Raw genomic sequence first — 22,658 nt, forward strand, 5'->3', positions numbered from 1 at the left:
CACGCGTACATGCATTCTAGCAGCTGGAGATAGCAGACAAAAAATAATAATAATTTCAAATTATGTTAAGTGCTATAAAGGAAAGACAAAAGGTCTTATGAAGGAAAAGAGTTAAAAGATGGAGGGATATTGTGTCCAAGATTGCATAACAGTGGTGAATCAAACAAAGCTTCTTCTGATTCCATATCTCCTGATCTTCCTACCATACACCCTTCCAATTTTTTGTGCAAAGACTCAATCAAAGGCACAGCTCAAACACCCTTTCGATGCCCCCTAGTAGAAGCGATCATTCTCTTCGTTCTGATCTCGACAGTGCAACTGGTTTACACCTCTGTTGTGGCACTTACACCTTTTCTCTGCTGTGTATTAGTCTGTAATCCCAAACGACTGAAGGCCCCTTAAGGGTAGGGACATGTGTCATTCAGTGCTTTGGATTTCTGGTACCTGGTACATGGTAAATCTCAGTATCTTTTTCTTCATCAATAATCATTTTAGTTTTAAATATGGTCCAAATAAGTACTATACATTTATATAAACTATATCTTCTTCAATGAAAGAGATGGGCATGCTTTAAAAAAGACAACAGTAAATAACAAAGTACAAAATCAAATTACCATAGTAATAACATGATGGAGATGATCAAAAAGGAGCTGAAATCTTCTAGAGGGAGAAGAATAATTGTAAAATGCAGAAAGGAAAGGCAAAGACTAGAATGAGGAAAAGGGATGTGGCCATAGGATATCTCAGAACTACCTCGGCGTGATTTTCAAACTGCACGCTGTCCCCCACTGTGGAGGCGGGGGGACTGAGCTATGAACTCCTGCCCATGGTTAAGAACTGCTACCAGTGTGAATCATCATACTGAGGTAGTGCATTACTACCTCTCAGGTATATTGGGATGGAGTAAATATCTGGCACCACCAGGCTAGAGGGTACATGGAGCTAAAAACCTAGCTGCCTTCTGTATAGAGGTAAGAAGTGAAAGGCATTAGAGCAAAAGAAAAAGTATAGATAGAAGAGATCTGGTTAAAAACAAAGACAAACACAAAACAAATATGAAAATGCCAACATCTACGATACAGAAAAAAGAGAAGACAGGTAAACAGGCAGAGAGGGAAAGCAGTTTTCACTAGAGGACCAAAAGAGAAACTATGGCCTATATGATTTTTTTTTTCAATCTCCTGCTTGCTTATTAGGAAAATAGCTTAAAATGCAAACATCTCATTTCCCACAATATACATTGAAACTTACCCATTTAAGTCATCCACTCACCCACTCACCCTCCCCAAACAAAGTTCATTAAGTACCTGCAGCACGCAAGGTTTTGTGGGGATGCAATGATGCTGTACTCGGCTTAGGCCTGGATAAGGGAGATGAAACACGAGGAGGCAGATGTATTTGGCCAGTAAACAGCTGTTTTTTTCCCCTTTTGGCCACCAAATCTTTAAAATGTTTTGAATGTGAATACCTCTAGCTCGGGAATGCCCTTCCTAGTGTGCAGCTACCTCCTTACCACTGAGCTGCTGCTCACAAACACGGATCTATTACCCGCCTGGCGCCTGAAGGCACCTGAGCTTTGGACTCCTGAAGTTAATGAGTAATAATAGTGCCTTTACAGTTCACAAAGTCCTATTACATACCTTATTTCATCTTATCTTTTATTATCCCTATTTTAAGGATGAGGAAACTGAAGCTCAGAAAGTGATTTCTCCAAGGTCACACAGCCAGTAAATCATGGATCCGAGAGAAATCATTCTGATTTCTGGTCCCATGTTTTCTGCTCGCACTGTACCAGTAGTGGCTAAAACATGGTTCTCTGCGTCATGAAGTGATGGCAGTAGGGATGGCAGGAGAATGGCAGGAGTGATGCCTTCTGGCAGGGAAATTTTCAGAAAAGATTTTAACGAAAATGTATCTTGATGAACGGGCAAGACTTCCACAGACTGATGTGAAACGTGCAGTGTTTCAAATGGTAGTAACAGTAGGAGCCAACTGACAGGAGCTGGAAAGTGCCAGACACATTCAGAACGCGTCAAGTGCGGGGAATTAGGTCAGGAAGGTGGAAAGGGGAGTTGAAGTCCTAATGGCAAAGACCTAGAACAGGAAGAATTTTATTGGATAAACCAAGGGGAGACACTAAAAGGTTTAATGTTAGAAGTCAAATGGGTCCCAGAGATTACATGGAAATTTGAAGAGAGCTGATGATGCAGAGAAGGAAAGCAGAGAAGGAAAGATTAAACAAGGAGACCACTTAGGCTACGTCAATGGCCAAGAGACTGACTCGAGAATTGGAGAAAAATAAATTACTAATTGACCTCCTTGAAAACATTCCTTTTGCTTGAAAATGGTTAACGTTTCCCTGGCAACTCCTAAAACTATGGTTAAAAAACGTTAACAAAACTTGAGTCTCCAGCATGAATTCACATTCAACTAGAACGATTAGGGAGAGGCAGGTGGGGGAAAACAGAAAAGGACGATGGACTAAGACTCAGCCGACTGCCCCTGGCACTGCCCCTTAGTAGTTATGCTGGTCACCTATCTGCTCAGAACCTTAACTTCCTTGTTCGAAAGGTGGGCATGACAACTCTGATGTCCTCTGTAAAACTGAAGGCTACCATGCAAAGGTGACAGATGTGATCTTATTGTTACAATCTTTCATAACTGACAGCAATAAGAAAAACCCTAAACACTTAAACAATAAAACAACTCTGTGTCATTAACCAATGTTTATACAACTACCAGAGAAATACCACTAAAATCTATTATTGGTATTTTAAAAGAAAGGCATAAGCATTTCAGTGTATCATTTTTTATTTAAAAGGACATGATTTGATTTACTTTCATATTTAATGTAATGTGAAAATCAAACTGGGAGGTACACATGAGTCAGAGATTATTTTTAGGGTTTTTATAGCTAGCTAAATTTATTAAAACCTCCAATTTGTTAATATAGAAATTAATCTGGTAAGTACAAATGAGTAACACATTTTATATTAAAGAATCCATATATCAAAAAATTAATAATTTCACTGCTTAAAAAAAAAGCACTATTTTTAGATGAACAAGTAAGACCTGTAATTCATGTCTGATCTTTGCCTTAGAAAACATCTGTTTTCTTCACTGTAGAGTTAGCCCAATTAATGAGTTCTATTTTAGCTATTCTGGCTATACAAATTACCTTTTTTAACTGCTAAATTATGGCATCTTAAAAATTAGCAATGACACAAATTTGCCAGTGAGTTACAGGTTTGATTCAAATTAATGTCACTGTCATTTCTAACAGTATCCATTCCAAAAAATCTATTCTAGAATTTTAGTTGATATAAAAAGTACAGACATACCACCAAGCCTCAGAACATGTTCATTGTAAACACATCTTTGTTAAATTTGTGGGAAAGTAAACTGATTCTCATTTTCATTTTTAAGTCATATAATAGCACAGTGGAGGTGCAGGTGGAAACAAAGAGAGATACCAACCTGACTTCACTGTGAAATGAGTAAAGAAAGGTATAAAATTAAAATGACAAGAGTCAGTGTTCACCACCCAGTATTTGAAACATCTAATTTAAGTCTAATGATAATATTAAGAGTATAAAGAATGGAAAATGCTCATGCATCAGGTATTAAACTAAAAAACAATACTGACTATACTGTACAGTGTGTATGAAAAACCAGTCTGATTTCACACTTAGGATACATTAAAAAAGAACAATCTGAAAATGTATACATAGAGAAATGGACACACTGCAACTGACTATACTTCAATTAAATATATATATCTATATTTTAAATAGATAGATAGATAGATAGATAGATAGATATCTTAAAAAGAAAAGTGTATCTGGAGATGAAGGGGAAGACCTCTGTGTCAGACATAGACAGAATCCAGACACTTTTGGGTTACTGCTATCAACAGAAAATAAAAGCAGGCTCCTAATATGATCCATATCTGATACTAAACCAAACGGGTATTTCCTCTTCTTTGTATCAAATACTTATATGAAATCATGGCACTATTCCATGTATCTCTTTTTCCCCCCTTTTTGACTCATAAACGGATCAATGACAACAATCATCTAACAACCTCCTGAGTGCTTGTTTTATGAATCTGGCCCTTACTCAAGAAGTTAGACTGAAAAGTCTTTTAATCCCCTTCTGAAAAGAATTTACTGGATTGCATTTAAGTTCAAGTTCAAGGGTATTAAAATGTACAAAGGAGAGTGAAAAAGGTGCTAGGTTATAGATTTTAACTTCTTAACTAGAAAACTGACTCAAAATAGATTTTCTAATTTACAATGAATCAAAAGAGAAAACATTAGACCATAGCAAAAGTGGCACAAATGTATCAAAAACCAAATGAATAAACATTTGAGGAGATTTATTATTAGAAATTGCAATAAATTTTGGAAAGATGAATTGATTTTAGTTAAAAGGTATAACTGACAATTTATTGGGCGGGAAGATGCATTATTTTCCAATTGTTATCCATCTACAGTAAAACTGATTTGTGTCCTATTGTATTTTATGGAAAAGGAGAGTGCAACTTTCAGTGATTTAGATTAAATGTATTAATCATAACCAGGCACTGTGAACTATATATCTACTATTAAAGAAGATTTTTGACATTTAATTCTGTAGCAATATTTTGGCTCTGTACCACTCTTCCTAAATCCAATTCCTGCTACAGTTGGCAGATTTCTCCCTTTTAATTTTATGAGGCTTAAAGTAGCATTTAACCACCCATGCGGTAAATAATGCGGGATTAGAAATATTTAGTGTTTTGTTTCCCTTTCAAGAGTGGTAATCCATCAAATCCAAAAATGTTCTCTAAAATTTTTCTATATTTTTGGCAATCTCTAATATATGATATCATAAAAACTATAAAATTAAATAAAATGCATTACCCTAGCCAGAATAGATCTGCTTTTCTACAGAACTGTGTTAACCTAAAAGAGCGGATAAAGATCACTTTGAACAGAAACATGAATCCTTATTAAAAAAACAAAGTAAAATAAAAAATATGTATAAAACATGATACGTGTACAGAATGTTTTAATTTTATTCCCTCAGGTAATGATTCTTAATGACTGAAATAATTTCTAAGCAGTTCAACATTCAATATCCATCTAAGCCATATACTATTGCAGGACAAAGTATTAGAGTTATACAGGAAGACAATTAGTAAACACCTAGATGGGCCAGGTATTTGGCTAAGTGTTCCATAAGTGTAAAAATTTTAAGTTTAGTACATCAAAAGATGCTCATTTGCCCCCACCATTAAACCTGAATTCATAATTTTTCCATACAAGTGAGGCACAAGGCAAAAACAAATTGATTAGCCTATATAAGTTCATATTTCCAACAATAATTTATAATAGTAACACAGTATTTTTACGTTTAATATGTGAACTTAAAAATATTTAAAACTGCAATCAAAAAATATATTGTTATTAAGTGAAAATATCCACCAGAAGTAAAACTGACTTTAAACTAAATCAAATTCCAAGTTTTAAATTTTAATTTATGTGAAATGTTAATTTTGGTTATTAATGAAACCAACTTATTACAATAATCACACTATAACTGCATGTGGTACTTTAAGATATATCACAGTAATAAAGTAAACTGTCAAATGAGTAATTATCTGTATTTAATCTATATATAAAACAAATGGCCCAGAAATGAGTAAAGTCTGTAATTCACTCAAGACACACTGATGCCATATATTCATGGTTAGAACATCTAATTTCTTCATGCATATTCATATCTTAATTCACTTTTAACAAAGTTTATGAGCATGATTGTTATGAAAATAAGTGTATGTCCTCAAAGTGTCTAAATGAAATCAAGAATCACCCACCAGCAAAAAGAAAATACGAAAGGAAAATACGCGTGTTTGCACACACGCGTGTGTGTGTGTGTGTGTGTGTGTGTCCTTTTTTATATATGAAGTGTCTGCTTTGCCCTTCTCGCCCTTCACATTGCTACACTGTGGAGCCAGGAGTTATATATTGGGAAAAATAGAAGGAAAGAAAACTCATCCAGTCAGCGAGGCAGCCAGCATCTCTGAGGAGCATTCCAATGGAAAGGAAAGGCATTTCAAGAACAATCATATGATACCATATATATAATAATGTGTTAAAATGTGTTAGTAATTTATACAGTACCTACAACCATTTGCTGAAGAAAGAGGTGACTCAGACTGTGTTCAATCAAGGAATAAGTTAGATGAATTGGCTTTTCCTATAAACAGATAATTCCAAAGACTGGCCTGTACTACTGTTTTAAGATGCTAAATGAGGAAGAGCTGATAGGAGGGATGGACAGCAAACTGACAAGATGGAATCTAATACATTGAAAAATAAAACATACATCCAATTCAACAGATTCAACGTGATTAACCAAACACGAGTAGTTATTTACCCACCATATTCTGTTCATTAAATTGACTAAACTATGCGACTAAGGTGCATTATTTTAGTGGGGCACTTGGTCTGTGCAATGTTTTATAAATTGAAAATTAACTGTAAATATATTTTTTACCCTTGCAGGGGAGGCAGTATAACTTGATGGCTAAGTCTTTAGGGAGCGGGCCACAGGGCCAGAGTTAAAATCCTGACACTACCAATTATTAGCTGTGACCTTGAGTAAGTCATTTAAACCATTTGTCCCTGTTTCTGGCTTATAATATGCAGAGGAGAATAATATTTACCTCAATAGGCTCTTTTTTTTTTTTAACATTAAATGAATTAACATACATATAGGTATTAGAACACCACCTGGCAAATAATAAGAACTCAATAAATGTCAGCTAATACAATTAATAGTGATCAAATATTTCTGTCATTTAATATTAGTTACATAAAATAACTTATAAAATTATTTAATATACTAAAATGAAATATTATGCAGCCAAACAAATGAATAAAAAAAGAAGTATAGTTTATAAGTTCTCAGGCTTTTTTTAAAGTTTAAAAATCAAGGTGTAGATTAACAGATACTGTATTTGCACAGAACAATCAGAAACAGGGCAAAGACTTTTCACTGGATAATTTTTGTCCTGTTTGTCTTTTAAAACCTGTGAATCTAGATAAACAATAAGATCCTACTGTACAGCATAGGGAACTATATTCAATAGCTTGTAATAATCCATAATGAAAAAGAATATGAGAAAGAATATATATATATACACACGCACACATATATAACTGAATTACTACACTGTACACCAGAAACTAACACAACATTGTTAATCAACTATACTTCAATAATAAATAAAACAAAAACAAAACCAAAAAAAACCTGTGAACGTATTACTTTTTTAAAACAATGAAAATCAAAAGAACACTAGGTAGGACTTCCCAGTAAACATAATCCATTCACCATACATTTCAGCTGCCTCTCAAAGCCCCACCAAATGACAATAAACAATAAAAAGGTGTAACTTCACAAGGGCAGAGCACAGGAGAGAAGACACACCAGACAATCACAGAAGATACGACCAAAGAGACATGTGGCCACTCAGCTCTCCCTAGCACAGTGGGGTATGGGAGGGTGGCAATAAAAAGTAAGCTGACCTAAGCAGCTGACTCCAGAAAGGTTCAGACATTAGAGGCTTCAGATACTTCTTAAACAAGGAATTGGTGGAAAATCTATTTTTTTTAAGTTGACCCCTGATCCCAATCGTTAGCCACACAGTCATACTATGTTACCAGCCCTACTCTATATCCCAGCAGAAGCACAAAATGTATGACAGGACAAGTCAAACTAGAAAGAGGACATACCTATGGGCCACGTGACATCCCTTGACTAAAATTAAGAGAATTCAGTGTAAGTCTGCAGACCGAGTGCTCCCTGTCCTCTGCTTTGCAATCAAAAGATTGGTGAGTGGGGTCAAACACTAGACCACCCCCCACTCTACATGCCCTCAGGCGGGAGATTACTTATTAGATTATTTCCAAGGGCAATCCCTGTGGATAGCAACATTTAAGGATTCCCCCAACCAAAAGGTGAGCATCTGTACACTGGGCATCCAGTCAGGTTTTTAGTGCTGTATCAAATGGAATCTTACCTGTATCACATCATGAAGCACATAAAAAGACAAATTAAAAACAATGAAGAACTTAGACATTCATACTGGTAGGAAAGGATGTTACTTTAGGTTGCACTGGCAAAATAACGCGTGGTCGAAAACTCCCTAGAAAACACAGGGTAATACCCAGTGAGTCCCTGTCAGCATTTTAAAAATCCTTAAGCACATACTGTGTGTGAGGAGCTGGCCTCCTGTCACCGGGGTGCTACATGTAGCTGGGGATACAACACAAACATAACCAGCTGAGTAACAGGATAGAACAGAAAGGCCACCCATTAATGAACAAGCGTGGCAGAGAGAGTAGGTGCAATGCTATTTCAGAAGGTGGAGTAATCTCTGAAGTGTGTGGAGTTGGGGAAGGTTTTGAAGAAGAGGTGTAGTCTGAACTGCCCCGGAAGGACAGCGATCTGACAGTAAGAAGAGGGGCGCGTTTTTGTGGGCAAAGGTAGAGAAGGAGTGAACGTGGTTGAGGAAGGGGAAGCTGAAGGAGGGGTGGCGATGCTGTGAACCTAAGACCATCTGGAAGGGAGTGGAATGTTACAGGTCATAGGTAATCAGTGAAGGAAGGAGCAAACCTCAATGTTATGGTAAAGGTGGCGAGAACTAGTTTTTTGGCTAGGGTATAATCATGTTTTAAAGATGTTTACTTGGAACTACATGTAATACAAATTAGAAGGAGGAAAACCGGAAGGAAGAGAGACCAGGGAGGAGACTGATGTATAATCAAAATGTCAGGTTATGAGTAACACCAGGGCAGTGAGAGATGAACATTGGAAAGAAGGGGCTAATAAGACAGATAGAGAAATACATAAGACTCAGACGTGTCTAGATGTGGAAAGAGTGGAGGGAGACAAAGCTAACACATAACAGTAAAATTTTAATTGAAGGATGAAAAACCACTTAGGCTCAATGCTTCCCTTAGCAAACATTAAGTCTCTTTTCTCTCGCTCTCCCTTCCCCAATTATTTTCACTAACCAAACTGTAAGGTACCTGGTGACAAAAACTTATCTTACTTACTCTGTATTCCCTACCCTTCCCACAATGAAGGCATCAGAAGCCTTCATTACATATGTGTACAACTGAAACCAAGAAATCTATGGCTGAAAACACAATTAAGCAGGACATCAAGTTTCTGAGTCAGTATAACATATACTTATTTATTCATCCAACAGATGATATAAAATACTCCTTAAAAACATTTTCGTGGATCAGAAAATTAGAAGAATCTATCCAAGATATATGTAAATGAAAACAGAATGAGATGAAAGCTAATAACTAATTAGGTTTCAAGACTGTGTAGTTTTTTTTAAAGAAGTATTTCTAGATCACATATTTTAAAATCCATACAAATCTGAAAGACTTTAAAGAGATCAAGGTATATGCCAATAAATATTACTACAATTATACCGACCTAAAGATAAACCCACCTGCAAGTTCAGAATGGTACTGACCTGGAACACTATAATGGTGAACTGTCTATAACCAATTTTCAGATCTAAATGTGAAATTCTAAGAGGAAGATGCTCTACTGTTAATGGTGGTTATCACTTCTTTCAATCATCAAACGTCTACTTTATTTCTCCATTAAGCACCGTTAAATGTTTTAGACAACTGTGATTTACCAATGAAAAAAAATTTACAAGCTTTATGGGCTCAAAATAGTTATAAATACCTGTTGGCATGAATCTCTGGTTGGTCAGAATCCTGCTGCCTGGATGACAGGCAACAAATATCTGGTTCACATTTGCTAACTATAGTGCAGGGAACTCTTTTTATTTATAAAACTTCTTTGTGAATTCTCCGTTGTTCAAATTGACCTTCAGTTGGAGGATTTGCAGGTGACTTCAATATGGAAAGCACTTGTTAAGTATTATTTGGAAGTGTTCCACCCATCATTGATTTTGAACTTTTCTCATATTAGATATCTGACATATCTGAAGGCAAATTAGAAAACTGAGTTTTATAGACCATCAGAATAATTCTATCAGCAACATAAGAGGTAGAAAACCAGAGTGGGAGCTTAGAAGAAAGTGAAATGTTTGCAGCATTTTGGTTTCCCTGATTCTGATGAAAAAAAAAAAGAAAGAAAGAAGGAAAAATATTGGGAACTCTGTCAATGTCACCACAATTTTAAAGAGCAACAAGGAATGGAATCTAAAAGATAATACAACTGAATACATATACAAAACAGAAACAGACTCACAGACATAGCAAACAAGCTTACGGTTACTAAAAGGAGAGGCAGATGGGGAGGGATAAATTAGGAGTATGAGATTAACAGATACAAACTACTATACACAAAATAGGTAAGCAACAAGAATTTACTGTACAGCACAGGGAACTATATTCAATATCTTATAATAACCTATAATGATAAAGAATCTGAAAAAATATATATAATAACTGAATCACTCTGCTGTACACCTGAAACTAACACAGTACTGTAAATCTACTATACATCAATAAAAAAAAGAATCACAAAAGGATAATCAGCGTGATTCTACTTACATAAAGAACCATAGAGGAAAAGCCAACCTATTGTTTAGGAATACAGTGGCATGCCGAAATCTTTAATGTCCGAGGGTCGAGATACACAGAGGAATTACAATGTCTTATTTCTGAAGGTGGCTGATAAAGACTATGGGCATTTGATTTTCTGTTTTTCTGTAAACTATACATTTATACTACCTATTCTCCTATCTCTGTATGATATAGTTCTTAATAAAAATCATGCCACACATCAAAAAAAAACCCAAAAAAACAAAAAAACAAATGCAACAATCAAGTGGGCCTTGAGTCTCCATTTATGGAGTCAGACAGTTACCAATCAGTAGTCTTAATTTCGAAAGAGAGTATTTAGAACATATTGCAAAGGTTTCTTAGGAGACAAAAAAGAAAACTTTTAAATGATAAGCATCATGATCTTTATAAGAAGTATTTTTTTTAAAAACCTCACATGTTTTGTAACCCAATGTTTTTAAGGAAGTTCATTAAGAAGCTCATAGATGATTTCCTCAAAAAAAAAACTAACCTTAAAATAAGCCATTTCTTTACTAATAAAGTGAATAACCTAAGAATTTGTATGCAAATACCAAAGTGAAAAAACGAGAAGAAGAAAGTATGGCATTTCAAGCATCTTTAAAAATGTATTAAAAAGCCTGGTTGCCCTGCACATTATTTAAGCCAGAAAAGCAGAATATTGTAATATTACAATGTTACATTTTAGTACATTATGATTTAATCTAAAGTAGAAAACTAAAACATTATATAAATATTTGGCACCTGCAAACTTTCTTTCAATTAAACAAAAAAATTCAAAAGCACCAGAAGTAATAATGTGCTTTATAAACAAAAGTGTCTTTCTTTTGCCATTTGCAGACCCACCTATAGTGACATTTAGAGCTGCAGTCAACCTGGTCAGGAATCAGGAGAGATGTCTAGGACATATTCCACCTCCTTGAATGAACAGGTATGAGTAATGCACACCCTTGTTTCTTTCCCAACATTATTAGTAACAGCAAAAAGAAAGGCATTACATGGACCAAGGCTGAATATTTTTCCAGCCTGCACATCATACAGTCTCCAATCACCTTCACATCCCGTAGTCTGCTGTTACATGACCCTGTTTAATTTTCTCCATTGCCATTTTTATTTACTCACCCTCCTTCTCCAATCAAGTTTATTTTTACTCACTAAAACAGAAGCTCCAGGGAACCCTGTCTGCCTTGTTCACAACTGGAACCCCTAAGGCCTAGGACGGTACCTAGCATATAGTAGGGGCTGAATAAGGATCTGCTGAATGAATGGATACTACCCAGAGCCAATCAGAATATCAGGTCCGGTAACAATAAAGGCTTCAGTCTACTGTGGATCCCACCTACTGGGGGAACAGGTAGAGAGCTTTAGGTTTGTGATACAGTTATATGCTCTATACAGCTGTCCACGTAATCTTTCAAAAGACAAATATGATTATCTTAACCCCTTCCCTGAGATTCCATCAGTTCACATGCATTCCCATGAACCACAAAGTCTGAAATGACCTAACTCGTGCCTACCTTGCCAACCAAGCCCTGTCTACAGCATACTCTACATAGGCATACCTTATACTTGACCAACACTGGATTCAGTTTCCCGAATATTCCATGCTGTTTCAAACTTAAGCTTTGCCCATCCATGCTTTTCTTTCCGCCAACTCCACCCCCAATGAGTTAGTGAGCTCCAACTCATACTTGCGGTCCCAGCTAAAAGCTCTTCCTCCTGTGTGCAGTCTACTCAGAATTTTGCCAAGTTCCATTCGAATGTGGAGGGAGGGAACAAGAGAAATATAGAGGGTGCCATCATAGTTGAACTGAAGTAGAAATGTGACAGCTACTAGGCATGTTGTACAAGATTGGAGGGATAATGAGGAACTACAGAAGACAAGCAGGGAGAACAGGTCTAAAAGGAGAGCAAGGAAGCAGACCTGAACCGGACGATGTTAAGGATCAAGAAGAAGGTGTCACAAACTACCTGAGAAACCAAGAGAAGGATCAGAATGAAGAATGTGGGTCTAGCCATTAATCTGCTGGAAGCAGTAAAATGATTTAATGATCATTTTTATTATGGTACACACTTTGATTGTGCTCACTATTCAAAACAGCAAAGAATGCTGCCAGGATTTCCAACACCATTTTGTAGGAAGGAAGGCTCTTTTTATGAGAAGAATTTATTTTTATTTATTAGCAACATGACAAAAGAATAAAAAAATGCAATCTGAGACTGCAGTAATTTTGGCTTGTCAAAGGAAAAAGAAAAGTGAAATGTAAAGTTGTAAACATTAACCTACGTTACAGGGCTATTCATTGCATTAAATGAATTGAAATATATAAATAGCACTGAGAAGTCTCTGGCACACAGTAAGCAACAACATAAGTGCTTCCTATTTTTACCAACATCCTCTTTGCCAGGTTCCAGATTTCTGAAGCATCACAAACCAAACAACAATATATGAAGTCAAGCCAATTCTAATACTAAGTTATGAGAGAAGCAAGCACATGGATTTTAAATATATGGGGAAAAAAGTATATGTGGTTAAATTTGGTAGTATTAAAATACCAAGAATGGACATACGTTCATGCGATTTTTCCTAAAGAATTTTTAAGACAAAGTATGGAGAAGAGAATAAGCATTTAAATACTCGTTGAATGAATAAATGAATACATTAAAGTATGTACATACTATTTAAATTTGTATATTTTATTCTACGTTTAATAAAGTATAATAACACTAAATATTGATATTAATATTGATACTATTTTAGTGAAACAGAATAAAAAAATCATTAGATTAATATTTTCAAATATTGATTATGGGTATTAAATTTATATGACACGAAATAAAAAGCTGTGAATAATTACATCAAAATAGAGAATTTTAAATCAAGCAAGAGACACTGTTAAAATGTCTTTTGTGAAAATATTTATTATGAATCTATTATGCAGTACTCTTCTATGATAACAAAAATCTACTCTATCTTAAAATGAATCTTAAGAAGAAATATCAGAATCTGGAGCTCTAGTTGACTTCGAGGTAAGATACAAACTAAATCATTAACATGCAGTAATGGATCAGAATATACGTGATATATATTTAGAATGTAAAAAATTCTAAATATATATTCTTTTTGTATTCTGCAAAGTATCCAAAAATGCTTTAAAGATACAAACAAATACCAATTCACAGAGATTATAATTAAGCATTTAGCTAGTGAATTCCATTGAGAAATACTAGATAACAAGTTGGCACATGGTAAAATTACAGTGGAGGACATATGCTAGGTATATTTTTAAAAATCACTTAAGGTGTGTTTTCTATTATAAAAGTTCTCCTTTATCTTAGACTAGGCTGAGAGAAAAGTTTATGCAAATCCCTCCGTTAAACCAAATACATTTAAAATGCCCCTCCTGTTGTAAAAGGCTGTAAGTCAGACTAGTATTCCTACTCCAGTATCCTGAGAAACAGTAAAACAACAGCTGAGTATGGTGTACAGAATAAATCGTTATGGTATCATCAATATGCCACTCACGAAAATTTGTCTACTATGACTTCACAAAAGGAGAAAAAATATAGTACTCCTTTTCTTTTACAGAATAAATTGACTCAAGATTCTGAACAGATATAAGCTACTGCACTGTTGAATATAAACAGTATGCTTACTTGTCCAGCGTGACAATTTAGATTAAGGATTGATGTTCACATTTTTTTCTGATATTTAAACCTGATAAACATATAAATAAAAAGTCAATGCAATCAGATTCATTTTCTTTGACAGAATAACCACCACCACTGTCCTTTTTCTCATTCCTACCATACAAAAAACTGGACTGAAACAATTACAAAATCTTAAGATAGAACCTTATAACCCTTGTGTACAATTCTTTATGTAATATTTGTGTTGGATTTCAAGTACTATCCTTTAAATGGAGCCATTTATTTCCTGATCTTTCAACAGACTATGCAATTTGAATGCTAATTTAGATAAATGTAATACTGTTGAGAGACCATCAGTTTTAAGAAAAAGAGGAAGATAACGATCTCTCACCTACAGAACACATGGATTAATCAGAATGCTTAGGGGTAGCATATCCTGGCTAACTTAAGGGCTATGCTTATATCAGGTTAATTGGATTCACTTTGCAAGTACAGTATCCCAAAACTGATTCTGGAATGGATCACTATTCTGAAGATCATTATTCTGAATTGTACTTGATGCACAAATTCTGGAAATACAGGAGATTCACACTGAAGTTCCTGGACAATGGCCCCAGTGTATTCTTTGGAATTAATTATTTGCTTAATTTTCCTAAAAGAGGAATATAAGAGGCTGGTTAGCTGGGCTCCAATAAACGAGTGCCTTATTCTAACAGGACAGCAGTAGGTAATTTCTCTCAACATTAAATTCTTAGAACTCTATCTGCATTCTCCCTTCATGTACATGGACAAAATTATTTCTAGGAACAAGATAGCTCTTTACCAAAACCTCCTAAATGGTCCCGGTCTTCCTACAAATAAATAGCTTAATGACTTGCAGGGAGAGTGTGGGGGTAAAGGAGAAGTGTTTAGAAAGGCAGGTGTTTTAGTTTGCAAGTAAATTTTGAGATTTAATGTGATGGCCGTCAATCTAAAATTCATTCAAATTTATTCTTCACAGACCATATTAAAGACAAGGGCTAGCTCAAATATAAATGAGGTATAAAAGAAACATAAAAAGGCTGCAATCTAAAGCACTTTAAATATTAAATATAAAGGGATATTATATATAAAATATGAACAGATAAGTTTTAAAGTCAAAAATTCTGCACTTTGACCCCATAATACAAATGTTCTCCACATCATGAGCTTCTATGTTTAATATATTTAATAATAAGTATGACTATCATTTAATATACTCTATGTGTCACAGTGGGTGCTGGGACCATTATGTAAACATAATCACATTTAATCCTGACAACACTTCAGCAAAGTAATTATTGTCTCTATTTAACAGAAAGAGAAAATGATGTTCAAACTGTAATTACAAGTAAAAACAATCAGAGTAGGGATTCATCAACATCTGATTTCAAAATCTGTGAATTTTCTACACTCTGCTCTTCTACAAACTAGAGTCAATCCTCACTCCTATTTGTGGGTCCTACATATGCAAATGTGCATGCTCACTAAAATTTATTTGCAATCTCCAAACCATTACTCTTAGTGCTTTCATGGTCACTCGTGGACGGGGGTAAAGCAGTGAAAAACCTGAGTCACTCGAGGCACACGTGCATTCTCCATTGGGGTTAAATAAGGGAACACTCGCTTTCTTGTCTCAGCCCTAGTACTGTAAACAAGTGTCCTTGTTGTGGTTTATTTAGTGCCACATTTTCCACCTTTTTGTGCTTACTGTTTTGTCTTAAATGTTCCCCAAGCATAACTGCAGTGCAGTGCTTGAGTGTTCCCAAGCATAAGAAGGCTGCGATGTGCGTTATGGAGAAAATACATGCATTAGATAAGCTTTGTTCAGGCATGAGTTATAAGGCTGTTGGTCATGAGTTCAATGTTAATGGATCAACAATATACATTAAATAAAGTGATTTGAAATATAAATATACATAAAACTAGGTTATGTGCTGATCGACTGATGAAAATGCTGTGACCAGAGGCTCACAGGAACCTAACCCTGCATTTCCCTTAGGAGCAATGGTTCAGTATTTGTTAATTCACTGCTCCCACCCACTTTATAGAACATAACCATGGCAATTAATGAAAAACCTGATTGAAAAAATTTCCGCCCAAATGTTTACATTAATATTTCAGTAGAAGATTCTCCTTCTGTCATTGCCTTCAGAGATCATTATCACACTTGTATAGTCATCACCTACCTGCTTCAGAAAAAGAAACACTTTGCTGCCTTTCTGTTTAATCGGTTGCAGCTAACACGTGTCTGACTCTGCTCAGAAAACCGATCTCTCTTAAAAGCAAACTGGCTTTCTGATGTGAAAGTCTTATGGAAATAAAATTCACTTCTTATTACTGGAGATCATAGTTATTGTTCAAAGATGATAGTTCTGTGAGATCATGATTTTTAAGACTAGATTGTTACATGCAATATGGACAGGTTGAGCAACAACAACAAAAAGCTTAGCACAGGAATTTAAAGATATCAGCACAAATTGGAACTCTTACCTTTCTTGCCCAAGTCAGATATTTTATTGAAAAAAAAAAAAAAAGATTACAGTACTTAAAAATCCAAACAAGGACAATTCAGGATTGAAAGAAAGGAAACCTGAAGGAACCCATTGTCTTCACTAAAACTGTAAATACAAAAAAGATGGACCAGGAAAACAGTTTATGGCCTAATGCACTAGTTCCATGATAAACACACATATATAGTATATCTCCATCAAGTGAAACTTAATCACCTTTTTTACAATTTAGAGAGGGAAGGCAGCTTTTACTATGGTTAAGCCATGTATCATCAAGACCATGAAGCTAGCCTATCAGTTGTAATAGCTTCTATAAAATACCACAGTGAGACTGCAATAAGCCTAGAAAATGGGCTACAAATCCCAGCTATGCTCAAGCAAGCAGTGAACCAAAAATAAAAACAGGTAAAACTGAACCAAGAACTAGATAGCATTCATCTAGATTCATGATTGGTAAGGCAAAGTTCATAGGCCAAGGTTTTAAAGTGACTTATTCAGATCTAAAAGACAGTCATTATACAAAATAAAAGCATTTATGTAATTCAGGAAAAAAAAATCATGACTTTTCACTTCAAAGGACATAGCACAAAAAAGCTTACTTACAATTACCAAGTACTACATTATTGTACCTCTAAAATATCACTTTAAATATGCAAAGGTAAAGAGACTCAAAGTTGCACTTTATCACTTTTAATCTCTCCAGTTTAGACAAGCAATCTAAAAGATGTCACACGTTCCTGCTTAATACATTTGCTGAAATCTTTCAGACTGTAACAACTTTAGGTAAAGAAAATGTCAACTTTAAGTTTCTTTCCCAATCATCATATTTAAATTAGCCATAAAATGCTGAATTAACAATCCATACAATAATATAAAAATACACATATTTAATAATCACAATTTTCATTGACTATTGGACTTAATAAAAATATGAATCATTTAAATATAACCATTTTGAAGAACTCAAATGGCCTGAATGTAATCTAGTGTCTAAATTATACCATCAATAGGAATTTACATTTTCCCTTCTGTTTGGTGAAAATGAGCTCATGCAAGTATTTTTGACACTCACAGTGACACACAGATCTGTCATTCTAAGGATTTGCAAGAAGCTCTCACTTTTAAACAAGACAATATGATTCAGAGTCATACAGTATTTGTTGAAATACCAGCTTTCACATGATTTCAATATGCTATAAGCCAAAATGATCATTTTGATTGGTTTCAGGTATCAGACAAAGAAGATAATTTAAAAGGTAAGAGTAAATGATTCCACTAGCACAGACTAGTTATCACTGTGACTAGCTTAAAATTAGGATGATGTTTTTTCCAAGTACAATAAAAACTATACTACAAAATACAATAGGTTTGCAATACAGAGCAGGTTATCCAAGTAGAAAGCAAACTTGAACAAAATACAAACTCTTAGCAGACTAACAACCTTACCTACTACTCATCTTAGCCCTTGTTAAAATACCCTGAGTAAAATGCAAATATTTAAATAATGCTGGCTATGTAAGATTTCTCTAAAAATGAACCATAAATGTCAATGCATCATGTTTTTTATTTACAACAGTCAGATATGTAAAAGTGAGCTCTTTAACCAGTCACAATATAAACATTTAGGAATACTTATGTGAGATCTGGAAGCTTTTAATTTTCTAGCTTTTGTTAGCATTTTGGCAAAGCAAGTGATACATAAATGGTTTCAATGTAAAAAAAAAATCATAAAAGAGAAAAATATAAAAATTTACAGTAGTTTCTACCCACCCTGGGCCAACCTAGGTCCCTAGAAAGCCTCCCCAACCAGGTTCACTTCTGACTAAAGGAAGAATGCCAGTCCTCCAGCAAAAACAGCCCCATCTTTTCATCAAAGAGGCTCTCACTGCAGTGATATTCCTCCAGGGGAAGAGGACAGGAGCCAGGTTCCCTCGAATGTCATTCCCCAGATGTTCAAAACGTAACTAATTTATTAGCATTAGAAGATTTGGTTTATAGGGGAATCTCACTGGTCCAGTTTGTAGCCTACAAAAAAATGGATTATTTTTGAGTATAACATTAGAATATAAATAAAGGATGAGGATGTGGCTTTTTATTCCATAGAAATGGATATATTTCCAAACATGACAATTAAACAAAAAAAGCATGCCTACCATTGAAGCTGGGGTCCCTCCAGATTTTTTAATATTCTTGGAAGGTATTCCATGAAGGCGACTGAGTCTAGCTTGGAAACCTGGAAAATCAAAGGCCTCAATTTAAGGAGAGTCAATGATCACTGGAGCGTAGAATAAGATCCTAGCACATCAGAATTTACTGTAGAGCACAGGGAGCTATATTCAACATCTTGTAGTAACCTATAATGAAAAAGAATATGAAAAGGAATCTATGTATAACATATATGACTGAAACATTATGCTGTACACCAGAAATTGGCACAACATTGTAAACTGACTACACTTCAATTAAAAAAAAAAAAAGTCAGTTGGAGGGGGCACATCTTGAACAGTAGTGGAGAAAAGGCAAAACTCACACTTAAAAGATCTGAAGCAATGCCTATGAGGGTTAATGGAGCCAGCACACAACTGTCAATTATTTAAACACTGAGGTATTAATCAGGGCTTTTCTTTCCTCCCAATTTATTTTTCTGTCATTTCAACATTTTCACCACGGGCCTAGCAAGAAAGCAAGACAATCTTTCCAATAATTTGAAAGCATGGTAAGTGCGGTAGTTGAAATACTGGTCAACATGTTTTTACAGCATCTTGCATCAAGAGTCTTTCATTCCCATGCAGGGCATCCTTTTTCAATGGCTATTCCTAGACTGACCACAAGTGCCAGCCAGCTAGGCAGTGCTACTGACCTCTTCTTCCCGGATGTGACATGAGGGGGAAAGAACCAGTTAAGATACTTTCAAAGACAGGATCTGCTAGATTTGTGTCTAGCTCGGTAGGATCTTCCTTCTCCCACCAGGGAATGACTCCAGTGATGCCACACGCTCCCCCGGATTCTTTCTCGTAAAACCAGTCACTCTGCTCATCGTCACCTGTGCAAATACAAGAAATCCCCCAAAGATTCAGTTTCATCATCCAAATAAACACAGTTGTCAGATTCAGATTTAAAAAACACAAGACAGCAATTAAATCTGAATTTCGGACAAATGACTCATTTTTAATATAAATATATAGTACTTGTACAAAATTTTCAGTATATGTCCAGATACTAAATGGGACATACTTATACTAAAAATAATTTACTTATCTAAAATTCAAATTTAACTGAAGATCCTGTATTTTATCTGGTAATCATCTATATCATCGCCAAAGAAAACTTTTTACTCTACGCCACAGTTTCACTTAAGACGTGTTTTTTTTTAACACTATAACAAGAACTGCTATCAACAAAAACATAAAATGTTATGTTTCAGAACCAATTTAAAAACGTGAAGAACAATAATAAACTGGTTAATCCTTTGGTAAAACCCATAGGGAAATCCATTTAAGTTACTACCCTTTCCACATTAAGGAAAAACAAGCCTTAATCTCCTGCCAGGAATTAAAAGGTATAAAATTGTAGAACCCATTCTTTGCAGCCAATAATGGTATATAATTAGCTTAATTTCATGATTTGTATGGAGTGTAAAAGGGGAAACAATGGTGAACAGATGTGACTAAATGAAATTAATCCGATTAAGTTCATTAAGAAATAGTTGTGAAAAACTTGATTTTAAATGAAAAGTGACATCACAGAGTTTACAGAGAGACTATGCTGGACTACTACAAGCAAGGAATTTTTAAAAAGGAATACTATTTGTAGTAAGTTTGACTTTGGGAATACCCATGAGTGCAATGTAGTAACAATCAATTTAAAATTCAGTTTGAAATACGCCCTTGGTGTGAATCAACAGTATTTTGTATTTTTTTAAAAAAAGTAATAATAAAGAGATGTATAAAGAGACAAAAATACCAGAGAAATCAGACTGTTTTGAAAAATAAAAGACAAATCACATTTTAAATATGATCTGAGATTTACTAAAATCTTCATGATTCTTAGAAAAACTACTAATTCTGGTTTCCAAGAGGATCATCACAACTGCCATAACTTTTTCCCTTTACAGAAGGTTTTTGATTTCCAAAATCTCTTATTACAAATGTTTTAAAATGCAAACTGAAAGAAATCTTTGAAATTCAACTGAAAATGATTTTATGGGAAACAGCTGTATTTCAAATTATGAGGGCATGAAAAATTTAAAGCATTTGGAAAACCAAAGTTAGCAGTTTATTTCAATTGAGGAATTAATAAAAATTATTATTTTTTTAAAAAATAAGCACAATTCAAAGCAAATATATATTAGCACTTTTATTGAGAGTTATATTAAAATTCACACATCAGATATAAGCATAAGAAAAGGCAGGGAGTCACCTGAAACAGTCTATTCAAGATCTCAACTCCAACTGAGACAACACTATCACAGAAAAATGTTTTGATGTGATATACAACTTTATTTTTAATAGGGAAATCAAATAGCTAAAGATTAAGACTGGGCTCTGAAGTCAGACCAATTAGAATTCTAGTGTTTTGTAACACTGGGGAAGTTACTTCAAATTTTTCAGCCCAGGTTTCATCATCTGACAAAAAAAAAAAAAAAAAAAAAAGTGAGGGAGGGGGGATCTCCTAGAGTTGTTTTAAGAATAATGTAAGACGGGGGCAGGATATAGTTCAGTGGTAGAGTGCATGCTCAGCATGCATGAGGCCCTAGGTTCAATCCCCAGTGCCTCCATCAAATAAATAACCCAATTACATTTTCCCCCAAAAAATCTTAAGAAAAAAAGAGAATAATACAAGAACTAAAAGTAAATTAAATGTAAAAAAACCACTTAGGAACGTGAAAACATAAAAGGCTCACAATAAATGCTAACAGGTTATTCTAAAGCCATTCAGTGTTTCTCAAAGGCTTATCGAAAAGTTATTTTTAAAAGAAGTTTTTTCACTTCATTTTATTACCAAATTCAGCATTTACAATATAACTTTAGATAGACACAGGTATTTTAAGAATTTAAGTATATTATCAAGTTAGGCATGCTTACTCTTAGCCCCAAGGTGCTAATATATTTCAGCAAAATCTCTTGACTTTAAGAAGTCTATGGTCTTTAAAAGAGTCATGTACCTATTTATCTGGGGCAAATGGCTTATGGGTAAACAAAAAGGAATGATAATTTAATTTACTTTACTCATATTGCCTAGAGGAAGAATAGACTAAGGAAAAAACTGTGGGGCAGCTACTATCTTGTCCTTTTTTCATAATATCATTAAACTATTTATAATTTAAAAAAAATCTGGATTTTTTTTCCCTTAGAAATTACTGCTTTCCTCTAAAGAGCTCAAGAAAGAAAGATAACACTTGTGGTAAGTATTTGTATGTTGCCTCCTACACCCTTATTAAGGTTTTCATATTTTATATTGGAACAGGTAGTTTCAAAATAATGCCATGTTAAAGTGTGAAAAGCTTCAGGAAAGTTCAAAGACAGAAAAGATGTAAGTTGTAAGTCATCACTGTTTAATAGTATACAATTCTGAATTCATGAAAATGGTCTAATGACTTACAAACTGGATAGGATGAATAAATGTCACAGCTGAATAAAAATGACAAATGACTTGCAAATCCACCTTTATTAATGCTTAAACAGAATTAAATACATTAGGAATCAGGTGGAGAATAAGAACCAGGGTCTTGTGAACTTGCTAAAAGAGACAAAAATGGAAAAGATGGAGGTATGTAAAGCTTTCTCAAGGAAGATAATCCTTCCTTAACATTATTAGCTTCACAGACTAGCTTTCGGAGATAATC

At 34.6% G+C, this 22,658-nt stretch overlaps 1 protein-coding gene across 4 annotated transcripts in view; it reads right to left on the bottom strand.

The window, feature by feature from the left end:
* Positions 1 to 22,658, bottom strand: part of GPATCH2 (G-patch domain containing 2) — a 137,520-nt gene that overhangs the window by 99,214 nt on the left and 15,648 nt on the right. For 3 of the 4 annotated variants that reach the window (XM_074351611.1, XM_010974016.3, XM_045509503.2), the window contains exons 4-5: positions 19,674 to 19,856; positions 18,967 to 19,046 (exon numbers count right to left, since the gene is read on the bottom strand). In XM_074351611.1, coding sequence (XP_074207712.1) covers positions 18,967 to 19,046; positions 19,674 to 19,856 — 263 coding nt within the window. Of the gene's footprint in view, positions 1 to 16,794; positions 18,839 to 18,966; positions 19,047 to 19,673; positions 19,857 to 22,658 lie in introns of those variants that run through there. The other variant, XM_010974018.3, reaches the window with a different exon arrangement.

The sequence above is a fragment of the Camelus bactrianus genome, chromosome 23 (genome assembly GCF_048773025.1).
Source record: "Camelus bactrianus isolate YW-2024 breed Bactrian camel chromosome 23, ASM4877302v1, whole genome shotgun sequence".
In the NCBI taxonomy this organism is placed as follows: domain Eukaryota; kingdom Metazoa; phylum Chordata; class Mammalia; order Artiodactyla; family Camelidae; genus Camelus; species Camelus bactrianus.